At 33.4% G+C, this 17,026-nt stretch overlaps 2 protein-coding genes across 2 annotated transcripts; one reads left to right on the forward strand and one right to left on the reverse strand.

Annotated features, from left to right (window-relative positions):
• Positions 1–615: 615 nt before the first annotated feature.
• On the reverse strand, positions 616–10,374 carry LOC134277079 (ADP-ribosylhydrolase ARH1-like). The gene is made up of 12 exons (XM_062759350.1): positions 10,145–10,374; positions 9,781–9,834; positions 9,171–9,272; positions 5,181–5,265; positions 4,959–5,015; positions 4,218–4,339; positions 3,653–3,758; positions 3,027–3,197; positions 2,567–2,617; positions 1,591–1,693; positions 1,373–1,495; positions 616–1,120 (listed from the first exon to the last, which is right to left on the reverse strand). Exons 1-12 carry the CDS (start codon positions 10,302–10,304, stop codon positions 1,004–1,006), a joined length of 1,251 nt encoding a protein of 416 aa, XP_062615334.1. The 5' UTR covers positions 10,305–10,374; the 3' UTR covers positions 616–1,003.
• Positions 10,375–10,586: 212 nt separating this feature from the next.
• On the forward strand, positions 10,587–16,922 carry LOC134277080 (uncharacterized). Its single transcript, XM_062759351.1, has 4 exons — positions 10,587–10,739; positions 13,700–13,788; positions 14,405–14,499; positions 16,347–16,922. Exons 1-4 carry the CDS (start codon positions 10,606–10,608, stop codon positions 16,374–16,376), a joined length of 348 nt encoding a protein of 115 aa, XP_062615335.1. The 5' UTR covers positions 10,587–10,605; the 3' UTR covers positions 16,377–16,922.
• Positions 16,923–17,026: the final 104 nt, after the last annotated feature.

Raw genomic sequence — 17,026 nt, forward strand, 5'->3', positions numbered from 1 at the left:
ATTTATGCTTTTTTTTCCAAAACAAGAAAATTTCAAAGAAAATAGTCCAATGTATAGGCTACAAAAAGTATACTGTATTTCCTGAAATGTTTCAAATACTGTTATTGACTATCCAACAACTCTTTTCAAAAATAAATGGGAATATCAATACTTTGAGACAGTGACAAAAGTCCTATCAAAATTAAAATTTGTTAATTTATTTTGTACAATATACCGGTATATACATTTGTACAACATACTGTATACACATTTGTTCTCAAGAGATTTACAAAATTTCACTTTTCTAAGGGCAGGGATTTTGTGTCTTAACCGTGCATATAAGGCTCTTTTGATGAAATTTACTTTTTCTCTAATTCTTGAAGAAAAATTCTGATATTTTGCAACTTATTACTCCCCCCCCCCCCCACCCCCAAGAGACGACAAACTCATTATTATTAGCCATACGAAAAGTTTGTATTATTTAAATATGAAACAAATATAAAATATATAAAATTTCAAATTTTATAAATTAAAATAGAAAGAAGATGCATATAAAAAAAACAATAAATTAATATAATATCTTTGAATTCTGAACATAAATTCAATATACATGAACAAAAAACAAAATTTGTGATGTATGTGCTCCTTTAAAGATGAAATGTACAAGTAAAATATACTAATATTTCAGAAGACAATGAAATTGAAAAAAATGAGGCTACAAGGCTTAGGAAATCTCCTACATTTAGACGATTTTTATTAATTTTAAAAATTCATAGAAAAGTAATTTTTATTTTGTTATTTTTAGTATCATCTTTAAGTCTACTTTTCAGCTACACTACACATATTGTTCTCAAAATGTTGTGTACAACTCAACCTTAAATTAAGAGCTTTAAAGGTATTAAGATCATGCAACATTCTTCTGGGAGTATTTTTGACAGATTGAAATAAGAAAACTTTTAACAATGTTGCAATCCAAACAATAGCATATTCCTGACACAACGAAAAAGTCATGCTTCTTTAGCAATCATACAGTTGTCTGTACTTTGTCTTTCTCCTGTGCATTCTCAGACTGTGGAGTTTTCTCCCCTTGATCACCCTCTTTCTCTGGTACCTCCTGGTTTTTGTCTGCTGTATCTGCTGCCTTTTTAGGTAAAATAAAGAGGTTTATTGTTCATGATCTTTGTTTCATTTGCTTATGATATAGAGTTATATGACATTGAGATGATGGAGTACCTCATTTTTAATTTGGATAAATTTTATTTTTTCATTGGCATATTTTAAAAAATCTATATTAATTTCATGGAAAATTGTTGCTGAAACTGTCAATATTTTCACATCAAGAAATTGGCATGTTTTTTTTTCATGAGGCTGATGACTGGGTATTTAGTCTCACCTTTTCATCTTCTTCTTTTATTGTGTCATCCTCCTCCACCTCAAAGTCTTCCTCACCAGATCCATGAGCAAGTTCATACAACACTCTAGCCTCCTTAACTAACCTTTTACGATACTCAAGACTCTGGAAAATGGGATGAAAGTAATGTACATTGACATAAAACACGGGAAATTCTTTTGTTTCAGTGTCAGTATCCGTATTTGTACATGTGAAAATACCTTGTGATTCCCGTCTGGTACCCCATCATACCCATACATGGCCCCATAACAACAGGCTGCAATGACCCCAGTGCTGTCACTGTCTCCTCCATGAAACATTGATCTGTAATAAACAATAACACATATACTGACCCACAATGCTCACCAAAACTACACTCAACAATTTCTATAGGCACAACTGTCCTAATGCTTTTATTATTTGTTTTGTTTTGTTTTAATGTCACTTTGAGAATTTTTCACTCATATTGAGATTTCACCACTTGCTGATGGATCAAGGGCCGCAAATTTAGACCTGTACTTAGCAACCTGTACTTAGCACTTTAGGTCTTCGAGCAGAAAGGAATCTTTCTTGTGCCAGAACCTACTGCAGTTAATACTATCCCACGATGAGATTTAAACCCGGAATATATGATCAACTCCTTACTCTGTGACTCTAGTGTACCATTACACCACACAGACAACCATAATGATTTTTAAAAAGGGATAAAAGCTTCAATCATATTTTATAAAGAACTGGAAAAATTAAAACTTTAAGTGAAATCAAAGAAAATTTATGTCTACCAAAGAAAATACTTCTTATAATGACATTATAGCAGTATGGTAATTTTATGAGTTAGATGTGTGTAAGTACCCAGTATGCAAAATGCATCAGCACTTTAAACATGATCGTTTTATTAAATTTAATTTTAGAACAAGAGGAAAAATTTAAAACAAAACGATACTGGGTTCAGCAAACTTAATTATAAGCTTCCCGCTTGGGTTATAATACAATACTCAGCAAAATGAAGTTTTGTAAGAAGACAATGGCAATAAAAAATTTAACTTGCCTTTCTCTTATATACCTTCATTAACAGCTAGTTATTTTTAATTCAATCAATTGTAAGGAGTACCGGTATGTTGCTAAAAAACTGAGTTAAAATATCACTGAATGCAGAAGTGTTCAAACTTACTACCAATATCTTCTAAGGTTTGTTACCTTTTGCATAGTTCTTCCCAGTTTTTTCCTGATTGTAGAATAGCATCATATCTGTTTCAAAAATTGAAGAAGAAAAAAAGTTAAAAGGGAAAGTTTGAAAATTCACACTCTTAAAATGAATGGGGGTCTCCTTTTAATTTGTGGGCACTAACTTCATTTTTCACTTTGTATCCATTTTTAAAGGATATTATTAAAGCTCATTAAGATCATTGCTAAGGAGATGTTTTTCATGGGTGAAATCTTAGACTTGTGATGTCTATTCCAAATTCATTAGAAAAATACGTTAAAGATTTCAGTAAATCTTAAGTAAAAATCTTCTGCATAGTCTTCTGCACTTCTGTGGTCTTTGACCAGTTCAAATAATAGGGAAAAGATAGATATAGATACATGTACATGTATATCCTTGATTAAGTGCAAAGAAAACTTATTGCAGATTAAAATATGTTTAAAAAATATGTACGCAATCATAGGAGCGTCATGGCCACTAGATCCCCCCCAGCCACTGTAACTCAGACTTTTGTAAAAATTGTCTCGACCGTCTTCATCCAGGTTGTCAGGCCCAGGGTACGTAGTTCCGTCAAGGAGGTTTTTCTCTTTTAGGTATTTCTGCCAGTGCTCCTCAAAATAATTCCTGTAAAATGCAAACACCTTTTACCTAGGTGTTATGTTTTTTGGTTTGATAGTACATGTACAGCAAAACTGGTTTAGTACGAACATGGATATTGCGAATTTACGGATATAGCAAACTCATCTTGGATCCCAAGCTGTATAAATTTAATGAATTTCTTATTCGGTTATAACGAATAACAGATATAGCGAAGTAATTTCATCGGTCCCTGTAACTTTGTTATTCAGAGTTTTGCTGTATACAGTGTACATGTGTTATATTCTCTGCAACTTTCATTTTCCCTGATTTGTAGGTGTTCTTTTCCTATAATCTTTCTAAAAAGCAGTACATTGTTTGAATTCCATAGAAAACAGTTACATTCAAGATGCATTGACTGATAAGGTATTATTCTGTTGATTTCTCTATCAAACACAGGTTTATCAAGCGATATTCTTGTCAAGATGGAGTTTGTTTCTTACCAAGCCTCTAAATTGTCCTCCACAAAGAACTTCTCTGATTTGATGTACTCCTGAGCTTGAGGCAGCACACTCATTAGGCCGGCTCCCCATGTTCTGGGTGGCTTTCCTGGAATAGGGAAAGACAAGAAATAACAACATATAAATCAAAGACTTAACATTTGAAATAAGGATCATGCACATATGCTTAAAAGTACAAATGTTTACAGAAGTATTGAACATACTCAGCAAAGTGAGTTGCAGATATACTTTACACTACATGCAAAGCTTGTGTCAATCCATGATTTTATTAGTCAAATAAAGAGGAATCGTCTGCTAAAATTCTACGTACATTTAAAGCATACACAGTTACTTGAGCTTGTAGGTAGACACAGAGTTATGTACCTTGTATGGCATAAGACACAAACACAGAGTTATTTACCTTGTATGGCATAGAAAGACACAAGCACAGAGTTTTATAGCTTGTTTGGCACAGGAAGAGACAAACATAGAGTTATGTACCTTGTATGGCATAGGAAGAGACAATACCTTGTATGGCATAGGAAGAGACAAGCACAGAGTTATGTACCTTGAATGGCATACGCTGTAAACAGAGCAGCAGCCAAACTGCCGAGGTAGCCTGTGGGGTGATGATGGGTCATCCTCCCTGACTCCACGCTGACAGCAATTAAATCTGATAGGTCCCTCTCACTGTAACAAATAATGCACACTGACAGCAATAGGTACTTGTGGACAGGAACCCCCCCCCCCCTTTAGTCAATTTTTTCCCCTCATGAATTATTCTTCTAATGCTTATTTACAATGCATTCCATAATTATGAAAAATAAAAAAAAAAATAACAGATATAACAATTTCTTTTAAAAGTCATACTCATGGTATTTTATATTTTACTGCATATTTATACACAATGTTTGGTTGCAGCAAACACGACAGTCATGTAACTGTCTCGGCCAATCTGATTCTATTTTATTAGTGATTATTTATATGATATATAGGATCTCCCATGATTTTGTAGTTGAATATGATTTTTACCCTACAAGTTTTGTGTTTTTAAAAAACACACAAGTTGGATAAAAGTCATATCCAACTACAAATCATGGGAGATTCTTTTTATCCCATGTTTAATATACTGCACAACCAATGTTTAAAACTTTTATTTTACTGGACTCCACTTAATTTTTAATACTTCATCACAGTAACGCAAAAACCATTGTAACATCACAACTGTGGGATACGAAAAATATACAGTGAGTCATATCCACGGTATAAAGGGATAAACATGGGAAAAAATGATATAATCTATACATACTGTGGGTATCGGAGACCAATACACATGGCTCTCATGGCTGCACCACACCCTCCACCCCTGTCAAAATCATCATAAACATCATTACTCTGACTGGTAAACACTATATTAATATGCCAATCTTTAATTATTATTTTTTTTACATATATCTTTTCAATAGATATGAAATACATGCTCTAGTATTGTGTGTTACCAAGAGATACAAAATTTATTAATTTTACCGACCTCTCAAAAAATTTTATTCGACACCCGTCTCTCCAGTCTGGTCTGTCAGGGTGGAGTTGGTGAACGCTGCTGCAACATGTATTCCCTGATAATCAGATACAGTAAATTATTAAATGGTGTCTGGCTGAACAAAACAAAGTCTTCAGTCCTAGTGCTAAATTTCCCTCCCTCCTAGACAATGTACCTGGTGCCTGATCTATTTTATATAAACCCCTCCTAGACACTGTATCTGGTGACTGATCTATTTCATATAAACCCCTCCTAGATACTGTATCTGGTGTCTGATCTATTTTATATAAACCCCTCCTAGATACTGTATCTGGTGTCTGATCTATTTTATATAAACCCTTCCTAGACACTGTATCTGGTGCCTGATCTATTTTATATAAACCCCTCCTAGACACTGTACCTATAGTGTCTGATCTATTTTATATAAACCCCTCCTAGTCACTGTATCTGGTGTCTGATCTATTTTATATAAACCCTTCCTAGACACTGTACTGGTGTCTGATCTATTTTATATAAACCCCTCCTAGACACTGTATCTGGTGTCTGATCTATTTTATATAAACCCTTCCTAGACACTGTATCTGGTGCCTGATCTATTTTATATAAACTCCTCCTAGACACTGTACTGGTGTCTGATCTATTTTATATAAACCCCTCCTAGACACTGTATCTGGTGTCTGATCTATTTTATATAAACCCCTCCTAGACACTGTATCTGGTGTATGATCTATTTTATATAAACCCTTCCTAGACACTGTATCTGGTGCCTGATCTATTTTATATAAACTCCTCCTAGACACTGTACTGGTGTCTGATCTATTTTATATAAACCCCTCCTAGACACTGTATCTGGTGCCTGATCTATTTTATATAAACCCCTCCTAAACACTGTATCTGGTGTATGATCTATTTTATATAAACCCTTCCTAGACACTGAATCTGGTGCCTGATCTATTTTATATAAACCCCTCCTAGACACTGTACCTATAGTGTCTGATTTATTTTATATAAACTCCTCCTAGACACTGTATCTGGTGTCTGATCTATTTTACATAAACCCTTCCTAGACAATGTACTGGTGTCTGATCTATTTTATATAAACCCCTCCTAGACACTGTATCTGATGCCTGATCTATTTTATATAAACCCCTCCTAGACACTGTATCTGGTGCCTGATCTATTTTATATAAACGCTTCATAGACACTGTATCAGGTGTCTGATCTATTTTATATAATCTCCTCCTAGACACTGTATCTGGTGTCTGATCTATTTTATATGAACCCCTCCTAGATACTGTTTCTGGTGCCTGATCTATTTTATATAAACTCCTCCTAGACACTGTATCAGGTTTCTGATCTATTTCATATAAACCCCTCTTAGACACTGTATCTGGTGACTGATCTATTTCATATAAACCTCTCCTAAACACTGTATCTGGTGTCTGATCTATTTTATATAAACCCCTCCTAGACACTGTATCTGGTGTCTGATCTATTTTATATAAATGCTTCCTAGACACTGTATCAGGTGTCTGATCTATTTAATATAAACTCCTCTTAGACACTGCATCTGGTGTCTGATCTATTTTATATAAACCCCTCCTAGACATTGTATCTGGTGCCTGATCTATTTTATATAAACTCCTCTTAGACACTGCATCTGGTGTCTGATCTATTTTATATAAACCCCTCCTAGACGTTGTATCTGGTGCCTGATCTATTTTATATAAACCCCTCCTAGACACTGTATCTGGTGTCTGATCTATTTTATATAAACCCCTCCTAGACACTGTATCTGGTGCCTGATCTATTTTATATAAACCCCTCCTAGACATTGTATCTGGTGCCTGATCTATTTTATATAAACCCTTCCTAGACACTGTATCTGGTGTCTGATCTATTTTATATAAACTCCTCCTAGACATTGTATCTGGTGCCTGATCTATTTTATATAAACCCTTCCTAGATATTGTATCTGGTGTCTGATCTATTTTATATAAACCCTTCCTAGACACTGTATCAGGTGTCTGATCTATTTTATATAAACTCCTAGACACTGTATCTGGTGCCTGAACTATCTTATGTAAACCCCTCCTAGACACTGTACCTAGTGTCTGATCTATTTTATATAAATCCCTCCTAGACACTGTATCTAGTGTCTGATCTATTTTATATCCGTTAATATATCTATTTTACATATTTTATATAAACCCTATATAAGAAACCCTCCTAGACACTGTATCTGGAGTCTGATCTATTTTATATAAACCCCTGCTAGACACTGTATCTGGTGTCTGATCTATTTTATATAAACCCCTCCTAGACACTGTATCTGGAGTCTGATCTATTTTATATAAACCCCTCCTAGACACTGTATCAGGTGTCTGATCTATTTTATATAAATCCCTCCTAGACACTGTATCTAGTGTCTGATCTATTTTATATCCGTTAATATATCTATTTTATATATTTTATATAAACCCCTCCTAGACACTGTACCTAGTGTCTGATCTATTTTATATAAACCCCTCCTAGACACTGTACTGGTATCTGATCTATTTTATATAAACCCCTCCTAGATACTGTACCTAGTGTCTGATCTATTTTATATAAACCCCTCCTAGACACTGTACTGGTATCTGATCTATTTTATATAAACCCCTCCTAGACACTGTACCTAGTGTCTGATCTATTTTATGTAAACTCCTCTTAGACACTGCATCTGGTGTCTAATCTATTTTATATAAACCCCTCCTAGACACTGCATCTGGTGTCTGATGATCTCTGATCTATTTTATATAAACTCCTCCTAGACACTGTACCTAGTGTCTGATCTATTTTATGTAAACTCCTCTTAGACACTGTACCTGGTGCCTGATCTATTTTATATAAACCCCTCCTAGACATTGTATCTGGTGCCTGATCTATCTTATATAAACCCCTCCCAGACACTGTATCCGGTGTCTGATCTATTTTCTATAAGCCCCTCCTAGACACTGCATCTGGTGTCTGATGATCTTTGATCTATTTTATATAAACTCCTCCTAGACACTGTACTGGTATCTGATCTATTTTATATAAACCCCTCCTAGACACTGTACCTAGTGTCTGATCTATTTTATGTAAACTCCTCTTAGACACTGCATCTGGTGTCTAATCTATTTTATATAAACCCCTCCTAGACACTGCATCTGGTGTCTGATGATCTCTGATCTATTTTATATAAACTCCTCCTAGACACTGTACTGGTATCTGATCTATTTTATATAAACTCCTCCTAGACACTGTACCTGGTGCCTGATCTATTTTATATAAACCCCTCCTAGACACTGTACCTGGTGTCTGATCTATTTTATATAAACCCCTCCTACACACTGTATCTGGTGCCTGATCTATCTTATATAAACCCCTCCTAGACACTGTACTGGTGTCTGATCTATTTTATATAAACCCCTCCTAGACACTGTACCTATAGTGTCTGATCTATTTTATATAAACCCCTCCTAGACACTGTATCTGGTGTCTGATCTATTTTATATAAACCCCTCCTAGACACTGTACCTAGTGTCTGATCTATTTTATATAAACCCCTGCTATACACTGTATCTGGTGCCTGATCTATTTTATATAAACCCCTCCTAGACACTGTATCTGGTGTCTGATCTATTTGATATAAACCCGTCCTAGATACTGTATCTGGAGTCTGATCTATTTCATATAAACCCCTCCTAGACATTGCATCTGGTGCCTGATCTATTTTATATAAACCCCTCCTAGACAATGTTTCTGATCTATTTTATATAAACCCCTCCTAGATACTGTACTGGTGCCTGAACTATCTTATATAAACGCCTCCTAGACACTGTACCTAGTGTCTGATCTACTTTATATAAACCCCTCCTAGACAATGTATGTGGTGCCTGATCTATTTTATATAAGATAATTACATTAAGGCCGTTTAACCCCTTCTAGACACTGTACCTGGTGCCCGGTCTCTCATATCCTTCATGCACTGTTTGTAGTTTTTAGCAATTTCCTTGAAAAGTTCATCTTTTTTACTGGACTCTTTACATTTGGTGAGGGCTGCAGGAAATATAAATCCATCAATCTGACATTAGAAATATATTTCTGTTATATTTCTATCTCTTTACTGTAAATGTATGATTTTAACTTAAAATGAACTTCGTACTGTATTTCTCTGGTTGATCATAAATTAAAAAAATGATATCAATACTGTAAATCACTTTTTATTCGCGAGAACTTTATTTTCGCGTAATTACGCGAGAAGGTTTGCTCGCGAAAATTTCATTCTCGCGTAAAATAGAATTCCTTAAGATTATATAGAACAATGACCATAATTCGTGAAAATTTTGTCTCGCTGATAAACAGTCAATGACTATCTCGCAAAAATAAGGTGTCGCGAAAATTAAGTGATTTACAGTAGAAAGAAGCAGACCAAATATGTAACTCTCAACCAACATTTTTTGTTAAAATTGGAAAACATGCATTTTAATGAAAAAAAAGTAAATAAATAAAGAAAGTAAAAATCAACTTTTGATTCTAAAAATAAAGCTTATTAATAAAATCTTACCCTCAGATGTCGCTAAATGCATGACAGTGTCATCACTAACTATCCACTTTGGTGCTAAAAAAATTTACAATGCAAATGATTTACAAAAATGTTTAAGCAAATTAAGGATCAATTAAAATATCATCTTCGCTAGCCAAGGGTTTTCAATCCAAAATCTTCTCTACAAAAGAAAATTTCGGATCGGAAACCCATGGCTATAGCGTCGGAAGATGTTAAAATATGTACGTGACAAAAGTTACTCGAAGCCCTGATTTAAAAAGAAAAGAAATTCTGCAAAATTGTTGATTAGGCCTATGCTGTGTGCATTTTTTTTAATTCTTATAGCAACTGCTATCAGTAACTACAAAAATGTTATTAATCTTACGTTTCACTATTATAGAATTTAATCCTCCTAATGCCTTTAACTCTTTTATAATTTCTTTTCCGTGGTGACAAAACTCCCAGGAGCCATTCTTATACCCCAAGGCATCTCCAGCTGCACTCAGGACCATAGCGGCCTCATAGCGCTGGCGCATGGAAACCATGGCTGGTTTGGATCTTTTCTTTGAATTTAAGTTCCCCGTTTTAGACAGTGCACAAGAAACAGTCCTGTGAAATCAATAGATAAAAAAAGAGTAGATTCAAATAATGGCCTTATTAAAATTAGCTAATTAATGAACATAAAATACAAACCGAAAATATTTAAAATCCTTTATCAACACTGTTGACGACAGTTAGAAATAGTCATGACACATAAAGTAACTTTCATTTTAACTCAAAAGCGAAAGCGAAAGTACCAGATACGAAATAATTGGAAACACCAAGATTCTGTTACACCGGAACAACATGAGCAAAAAACGAAAAGGCAAATATTTTCTGTATTTTTTATTACATATGTTTAGTTTTAGCACCTGTAAATGCGGATGGACAGAAGATGGGGGATATATTGGACTCTATCCTGGTGGATGCACCGTAAAAAGGTATTGTTCACCTCAAACACTGCATAAACTGAAACTTACTCACATTAGGGACAGATAGAGGTCTTGTGCAATCACTAGATTTAGCTACGTAGCTTGAATTACCAACTAAGCTTTATTCAACCACCTGAAGTAGCTTTATTTAGCTATCAAATCAAACATTTCTTGAATTATCACTTTTCTCCGGATTTGCAGAAAATCATACTTTGCTGTAGGCCTTGCTGCAGAACTGTATTGACAGACTGGAGAGCAACAGTGCCACCCATTGATATGGCATGCCAAATTCACAAAAATGAGCTAAACCTAGTTTCACAATTGATAAACTAGGTTTATTGACTGTAAACTAAAGTTTACAAACCATAATCTATAGTTAACGATTCGTTAAGTATAGTTTTCATTTGTAAAACTATATTTAACGGTTGTTAACTATAGTTTACGAATGCTAATCTAAGTTTATCTGTCTGTAATAAAACGTTAACAATAGATTTTGTTGATAAACATAGATTCACGTCTGTAAACTATAATTTACGATCGTTAACTATAGCTAAGAGTTGTAAACCATAGTTTACAAATCGTGAAACTGTATTTATCAGATAATCTATGTTTTGCGATCGCGAATGATTGTTTTTGGTGTTAAGTATAATTTATGGTTGTGAAACATAGATTATCGCATTAACTATGGTTTACAAATGTAAAATATAGATTAACGTTGTTAACTATAGTTTACAGTCCGTAAACTATAGTTTACAACCTTGTTTATCGACTGTGAAACTATGATTAGCTCATTTTTGTGAATTTGGCGTGCTAAACCTAGTTTCACAATTGATAAACTAGGTTTATCGACTGTAAACTATAGTTTACAAATCGTGAAGTATAGTTTACAATTCGTTAAGTATAGTTTTCATCTGTAAAACTATATTTAACGGTTGTTAACTATAGCTTACGAATGCTAATCTAAGTTTATCTGTCTGTAATAAAACGTTAACAATAGATTTTGTTGATAAACATAGATTCACGTCTGTAAACTATAATTTACGATCGTTAACTATAGTTAAGAGTAGTAAACCATAGTTTACAATCGTGAAACTTTATTTATCAGATAATCTATGTTTTGCAATCGCAAATGATTGTTTTTGGTGTTAAATATAGTTAACGGTAGGGCTGTGTATTGAACCAAAAATTTCGATACGATACGATACAATATTTTTTAAAACGATATGCGATATATTGGATTCTAAAATAAGTCTATCAGAAAAGGCTTATGAATCATTTTAATGCATAAATTTCAGTACAATTGAGTGTTTTATTACCCATTTTAAAGTTCTTGTCTCATTTTCTTTATCAATAACACCTCAAATTAAAACTTTTAATGACAGTATCAACATGTTCAAATAAAACTATTCTCTTTGTATTTTGTAATAATTGTAAAAACTGTGTTATTTCCTTATAAATTATAAAATTATTGAACAGTTTCAATTCAAAAAAGTGAAATATAATCTTTGGTGATTGAAATTCCCATCTTTTTAACAGAATTAGAGGAAAAACTGTCTGTCCGATACATATTGGAAGTTGTTTTTCGATACGATATTTTTCTTGAATATCAATACGTATCGATATATCGATATATTGATACAGCCCTAGTCAACAGTTGTGAAACATAGATGATCGCGTTAACTACAGTTTACAGATGTAAAATATAGATTAACATTATTAACTATAGTTTACAGTCCGTAAACTATAGTTTACAACCGATAAACCTAGTTTATCGACTGTGAAACTATGTTTTGCTCATTTTTGTGAATTTGGCATGCCATACATTGAAAAATGAAAAAAAACCTTGTCAGATACTCCTTTTTAGTATTGCTTCAGTATTTACAAAAGTGTAATGGATCAGTGACACTGTAACCAATCTTGACATAAAATGATTTTATTTGTTAATTATAATTATCACCCTTCTCGGTTCTTGCTCTCTTGTTAATCCATCAATTCATTTCTGCTTCTCATTAACACTGAAAAAACTTCTCCATGTATATTTCCATTCAGCCACAGTCAAAATGTAAGATGTAAGAGAAAGCTAATGGTATTTAAATTGAGGGTAGCTGCAGAACTGTAACGTTATGGTTTTATATATTAGTCTTTGACCATAATGCTACAGGTGCCATAATCATGATAATGCAAAAAAAGGTGCAGGAATTTTTGCACGCTGTTTGGGAGAATTTCTCCACTTTCAAACATTGGTAAATTATCCACCTAATTCGCTCCATAATTCTAGACACAGTTTTTAAAAAATCTGTATATTTTATACACTCTCCAACCCTTTTTAAGCATCTCTACAAGCGATACACTCGTTTGAATTAGAATTTTCTGCAATCTCTTAGACAATTCAATCAAGCCAGTTTATTGCCTGTAGAGGCAATTATAAAGGGGTGAGAGGAGGATAAAATATACAAATTGGTATAAAATTGTGTCTGGAATTAGGGGGTGAAAGGTAGATGATTTACCAAAGTTGAAAAATGGAGAAATTCCCCCAAACAGTACGCAAAAAATCTTGCCTCGTAAATTGCACAGTTTTTGCATAACAAGATCTGTACCATTATGATCATTCAAAAACTAATATGTAAAATCATAATGCTGCAGTTCTGCAGCTACATTGAAGGTTAAGCTTCACTTTCCCTTCTAGCTTCTTTTCTCTTCTTTGATATACCAAGCCTTGCCAAAACTACATTTGTAGATGCATGTCAGAGCAAGAACATGAAAACCCACTACAGCCTACATATAGATGGTACATGTATTAGCTTGTGCCCTCCTCTGTCTCCTTAGTTCTCTTTGATAGAAATTCTACTGTAAGGGTTTAGAGAGATAATCAATGATTATTCTTATATCATTTTATATATTTTTTTCAGTTTAATTTTTGATCAATATATGTCATACATTACAATCAATATATGTTTCATTTGTTTTAGTGACTGCCCAATGGAAGAAAGGTGCATGCATTCAGTAGAAGAAACAATTTGTCCTAGTGATCATCAAAATCTATGCAGGTGTACTTTAGGTGTGTACAAGTAATGTCATATGTATAGCTTAAGATTTAAGGTGCATTGACCCTCTGGTAAGAGAGGCAACTCTCACTGGGATAAATGACACACAGTCAGACATTATTATATTGTTCATATTTGAATTATAATTTAGATGCTTTTTTTTAAAAATCATAAGAATCATTAGAAGAAAATTTTACACAACTTCAAGTGAACAGAGGGAGGGGTGGTTTGTACCTTAAGTTAGAACTTCATCAAGGATTTCTTTTATCTTGGCTCTCACACCAGAAAAAAAATTATTTTGGATGAGGAAAATGTATATCTCTTCAACAGTATTGAAGGTTTATAAAAATAATACTCAATTGAAGAAAAAATCTTAAACATCACTATGTTTAGTTTATTTTATCCTGGAAAGAGCACAGTCTGAATGACAGAGGAGAAAAATCTGTCCATGCTCAATAAATGTAAAAATCATCTAAACAAACAAAACAAATACATAGATATATGTAAACGTCAGCACACTAAGATAACAGAAGATTTAGAATAGTGTTTATGAAAATGTCTCATTCATTGTTTTATCATTGAAAAAAAATGGACCTTTAATTACACCTGTAGTACTTTTTTCTTGATTAGGTTGTGAGATTGATAATCTGATTGTTCGTTATGAGCAGTGGAGACCCATTCCAGGAAAGGGATTCTGCAAGTGTATCAATTCTTTTACAAATGAAGTAAGTATACATCAATTTTAGTATATGAAATTAGTGGGTAAAAAAAAATAATTTTTGTGTTCCCCATCCCCATGGGGCATGAGGGATGGGGCCAAAATGATTTTTAAAGTCTTCTTTAACTCTTGGATATCAAGCTGTTGGGATGCTTACAATAAACATTTAGCCAATCATCAAAAGGCATGAATTCCAGAGTTAGTGGAGTGAGGAGTCATATAGGGAAAATACATACATACATTTTTTTCAAACACCTCACCTTCATGGTAGCTCAGTCATTAGAGCACTAGCTCTGTGTTTGGGAGTCCTCTGTTCAAATGTCATTATTTTATATTTCTATAAACAGTATATGTGCACACTGTTTTTTACACATTGGTAAATACAAGGAATCACTGTCTAGATTGTTGGGTATGCCAGAACATCAAATTACTGTTGGAAATGCTGGATAATTTGCACAAAATACATAATTTGTGTAATTTATGTAAAAATTTTCCGACATTTTCAACTGTTTTTAGCTCACCTGAGCTTTTCTGATCAAAATTTGTCTGTCGTAGTTGTTGTTGTTGTCGTCTTCATAAACTTTTCACATTTTCATCTTCTTCTCAAGAACCGCTGGGCCAATTTCAAACAAACTTGCCACAAAGTATCCTTGGGTGAAGGGGATTCAATTTTGTTCAAATGAAGGGCCATGCCCTCTTCCAATGGGAGATAATTATGAGTTACTGATAAATTAACGGTATCTTTTAAAAATCTTCTTCTCAAGAACCAGTGGGCCAGGAAAGTGAAACTTATGTGGAAGCAGTCTCATGTAGTGTAGATTCAATTTTGTTCAAATCATGACCCCCAGGGGTAGGGTGGGTCCACAATGGGTTATCAAAGCTTAACATAGGAATACATAGGAAAAAAACTTTAAAGATCTTCTTTTCAAGAACCAGTGGGCCAGGAAAGATGAAAATCTTGTAGAAGCATCCTGTGGTAGTGAAGTTTCCAGTTTGTTCAAATCATGACCCCCGGGGTAGGGTGGGGCCACAATGGGGTATCAAAGTTCAACATATTGATAGGAATACATAGGAAAAATCTTTAATAATCTTCTTCTCAAAGACCACAGATCAAAGTCATAGGAATACATAGGAAAAGTCTTTAAAAATCTTCCTTTCAAGAACAGGAAAGCCATGGATGGTCAAAGTTATATGGAAGCATCCTCTGGTAGTGAAGATTCAAGTTTGTTTAAATCATATCCCCTGGGGCAAGGATGGGGCCGTTATGTGATCAAAGTGGGATAACATAGATAAAAAATCTTTAAATTTCTTCTTCTTAGAAGAGGCAAAGTTGTGATTAGTCATAGTTAATATATGGAAGCATCCTCTGGTAGTGTAGATTTAAGTTTGTTCAAATCATGACCCCTGGAATAGAGTGGGACTTAAATGGGGTCTCAGAGTTTTGCATAAGAATACATGGGGGAAATCATTAAAATTTGTGACAAAGCCATGAATGATCATCAATTTAAATGCATCATTAAAATGGATCATAACAATGAACAACAAAACCATTTTGTGTCATATTAAATCAAAAGCATCCTTAGGAAGTGTACATTTAATTTTGTTCGAACCCTCTTCTCCTGAACCCAATTTTATATTTTAACTTTTCAATACTGAACTGATTTTTGCTTTTATCTGGCTAGTTGCTCAGGTGAGCGATGTGGCCCTTGGGTCTCTTGTTTATGTCTCTGACATATCCAACAATCTAGACAGTGTTTTCTTAAATATATTTCAGTGATTATGAAACATTTCTGCTGTGTTAATTTGTAAACATACAAGAATATGCATCTAGACTTCATTAATATATTTTTTCAGTCAAACTGTGTGGAACATTTAGACTTATGATGTTACAGATGAAATAAAGAGCTGATGAACATTTTTATATCAATTTTAAACTTGAAAGTTCCTCAGGAAAGCTGGTGTTAAGCAGTTTATCTTCTTCTAATTTCACAGGTGTGCTCTAATGAGACAATACTAACTCATCCTCGATAATCCAATTTTTCTCTAAATTTTACATTTTTCAAATTAATACTAAGATTTTAAAAAAATATTACGGTTACAATGAAACAGGTATGCTAGCATTATTTTCTGCTTTGTACATCTTTTTCCACTTAGCTGAATAGAAAGGAAAATGAGTAAATAAATAAAAATGCTACAGTTAATGTATCTGTGTCTTTGTTCTAATATTTGATAAATTAACTTGATGCAGATATAAAAATCAATGCGGGTTATTTGTGTTTTGGGATAGGAATTTTTTAAAGTTATTTATATTTTTAATATTGCATTGTTGTTTTTTTTATTATCATTTTCTCTTGTTACTTTTTTGAATTGTATGAATTGTAAATATATTATACACATAGATGCATAAAAGTTTTTTATGGTTGCAAGAAATAAGTGCAATTAATATGATATTATATGGTGATTTATTTTGTATTATGTACATGTAATTGTATTGATTCTCTCTTTTGTACTGTTAAACTTTCACTTTAAATATT

Source organism: Saccostrea cucullata, unplaced genomic scaffold (assembly GCF_032062105.1).
Source record: "Saccostrea cucullata isolate Sc308-1 unplaced genomic scaffold, CSIRO_AGI_Scuc_v1 ctg564, whole genome shotgun sequence".
NCBI classification, from domain to species: Eukaryota; Metazoa; Mollusca; class Bivalvia; order Ostreida; family Ostreidae; genus Saccostrea; species Saccostrea cuccullata.

Bases quoted from the DNA above. Each gene is read 5' to 3' on its own strand.
- LOC134277079 (XM_062759350.1), bottom strand. From the start codon at position 10,304: ATGGTTTCCATGCGCCAGCGCTATGAGGCCGCTATGGTCCTGAGTGCA. The intron at 2,618-3,026 runs GTACATATTTTT...TTTTTGAAACAG, and splicing joins CATGACGCTCCTATGATTGC to ATATGATGCTATTCTACAAT. The intron at 1,496-1,590 runs GTATTTTCACAT...CCCATTTTCCAG, and splicing joins TACCAGACGGGAATCACAAG to AGTCTTGAGTATCGTAAAAG.
- LOC134277080 (XM_062759351.1), top strand. From the start codon at position 10,606: ATGAGCAAAAAACGAAAAGGCAAATATTTTCTGTATTTTTTATTACAT. The intron at 13,789-14,404 runs GTGTGTACAAGT...TTTCTTGATTAG, and splicing joins TCTATGCAGGTGTACTTTAG to GTTGTGAGATTGATAATCTG. The intron at 14,500-16,346 runs GTAAGTATACAT...ATATTTTTTCAG, and splicing joins TCAATTCTTTTACAAATGAA to TCAAACTGTGTGGAACATTT.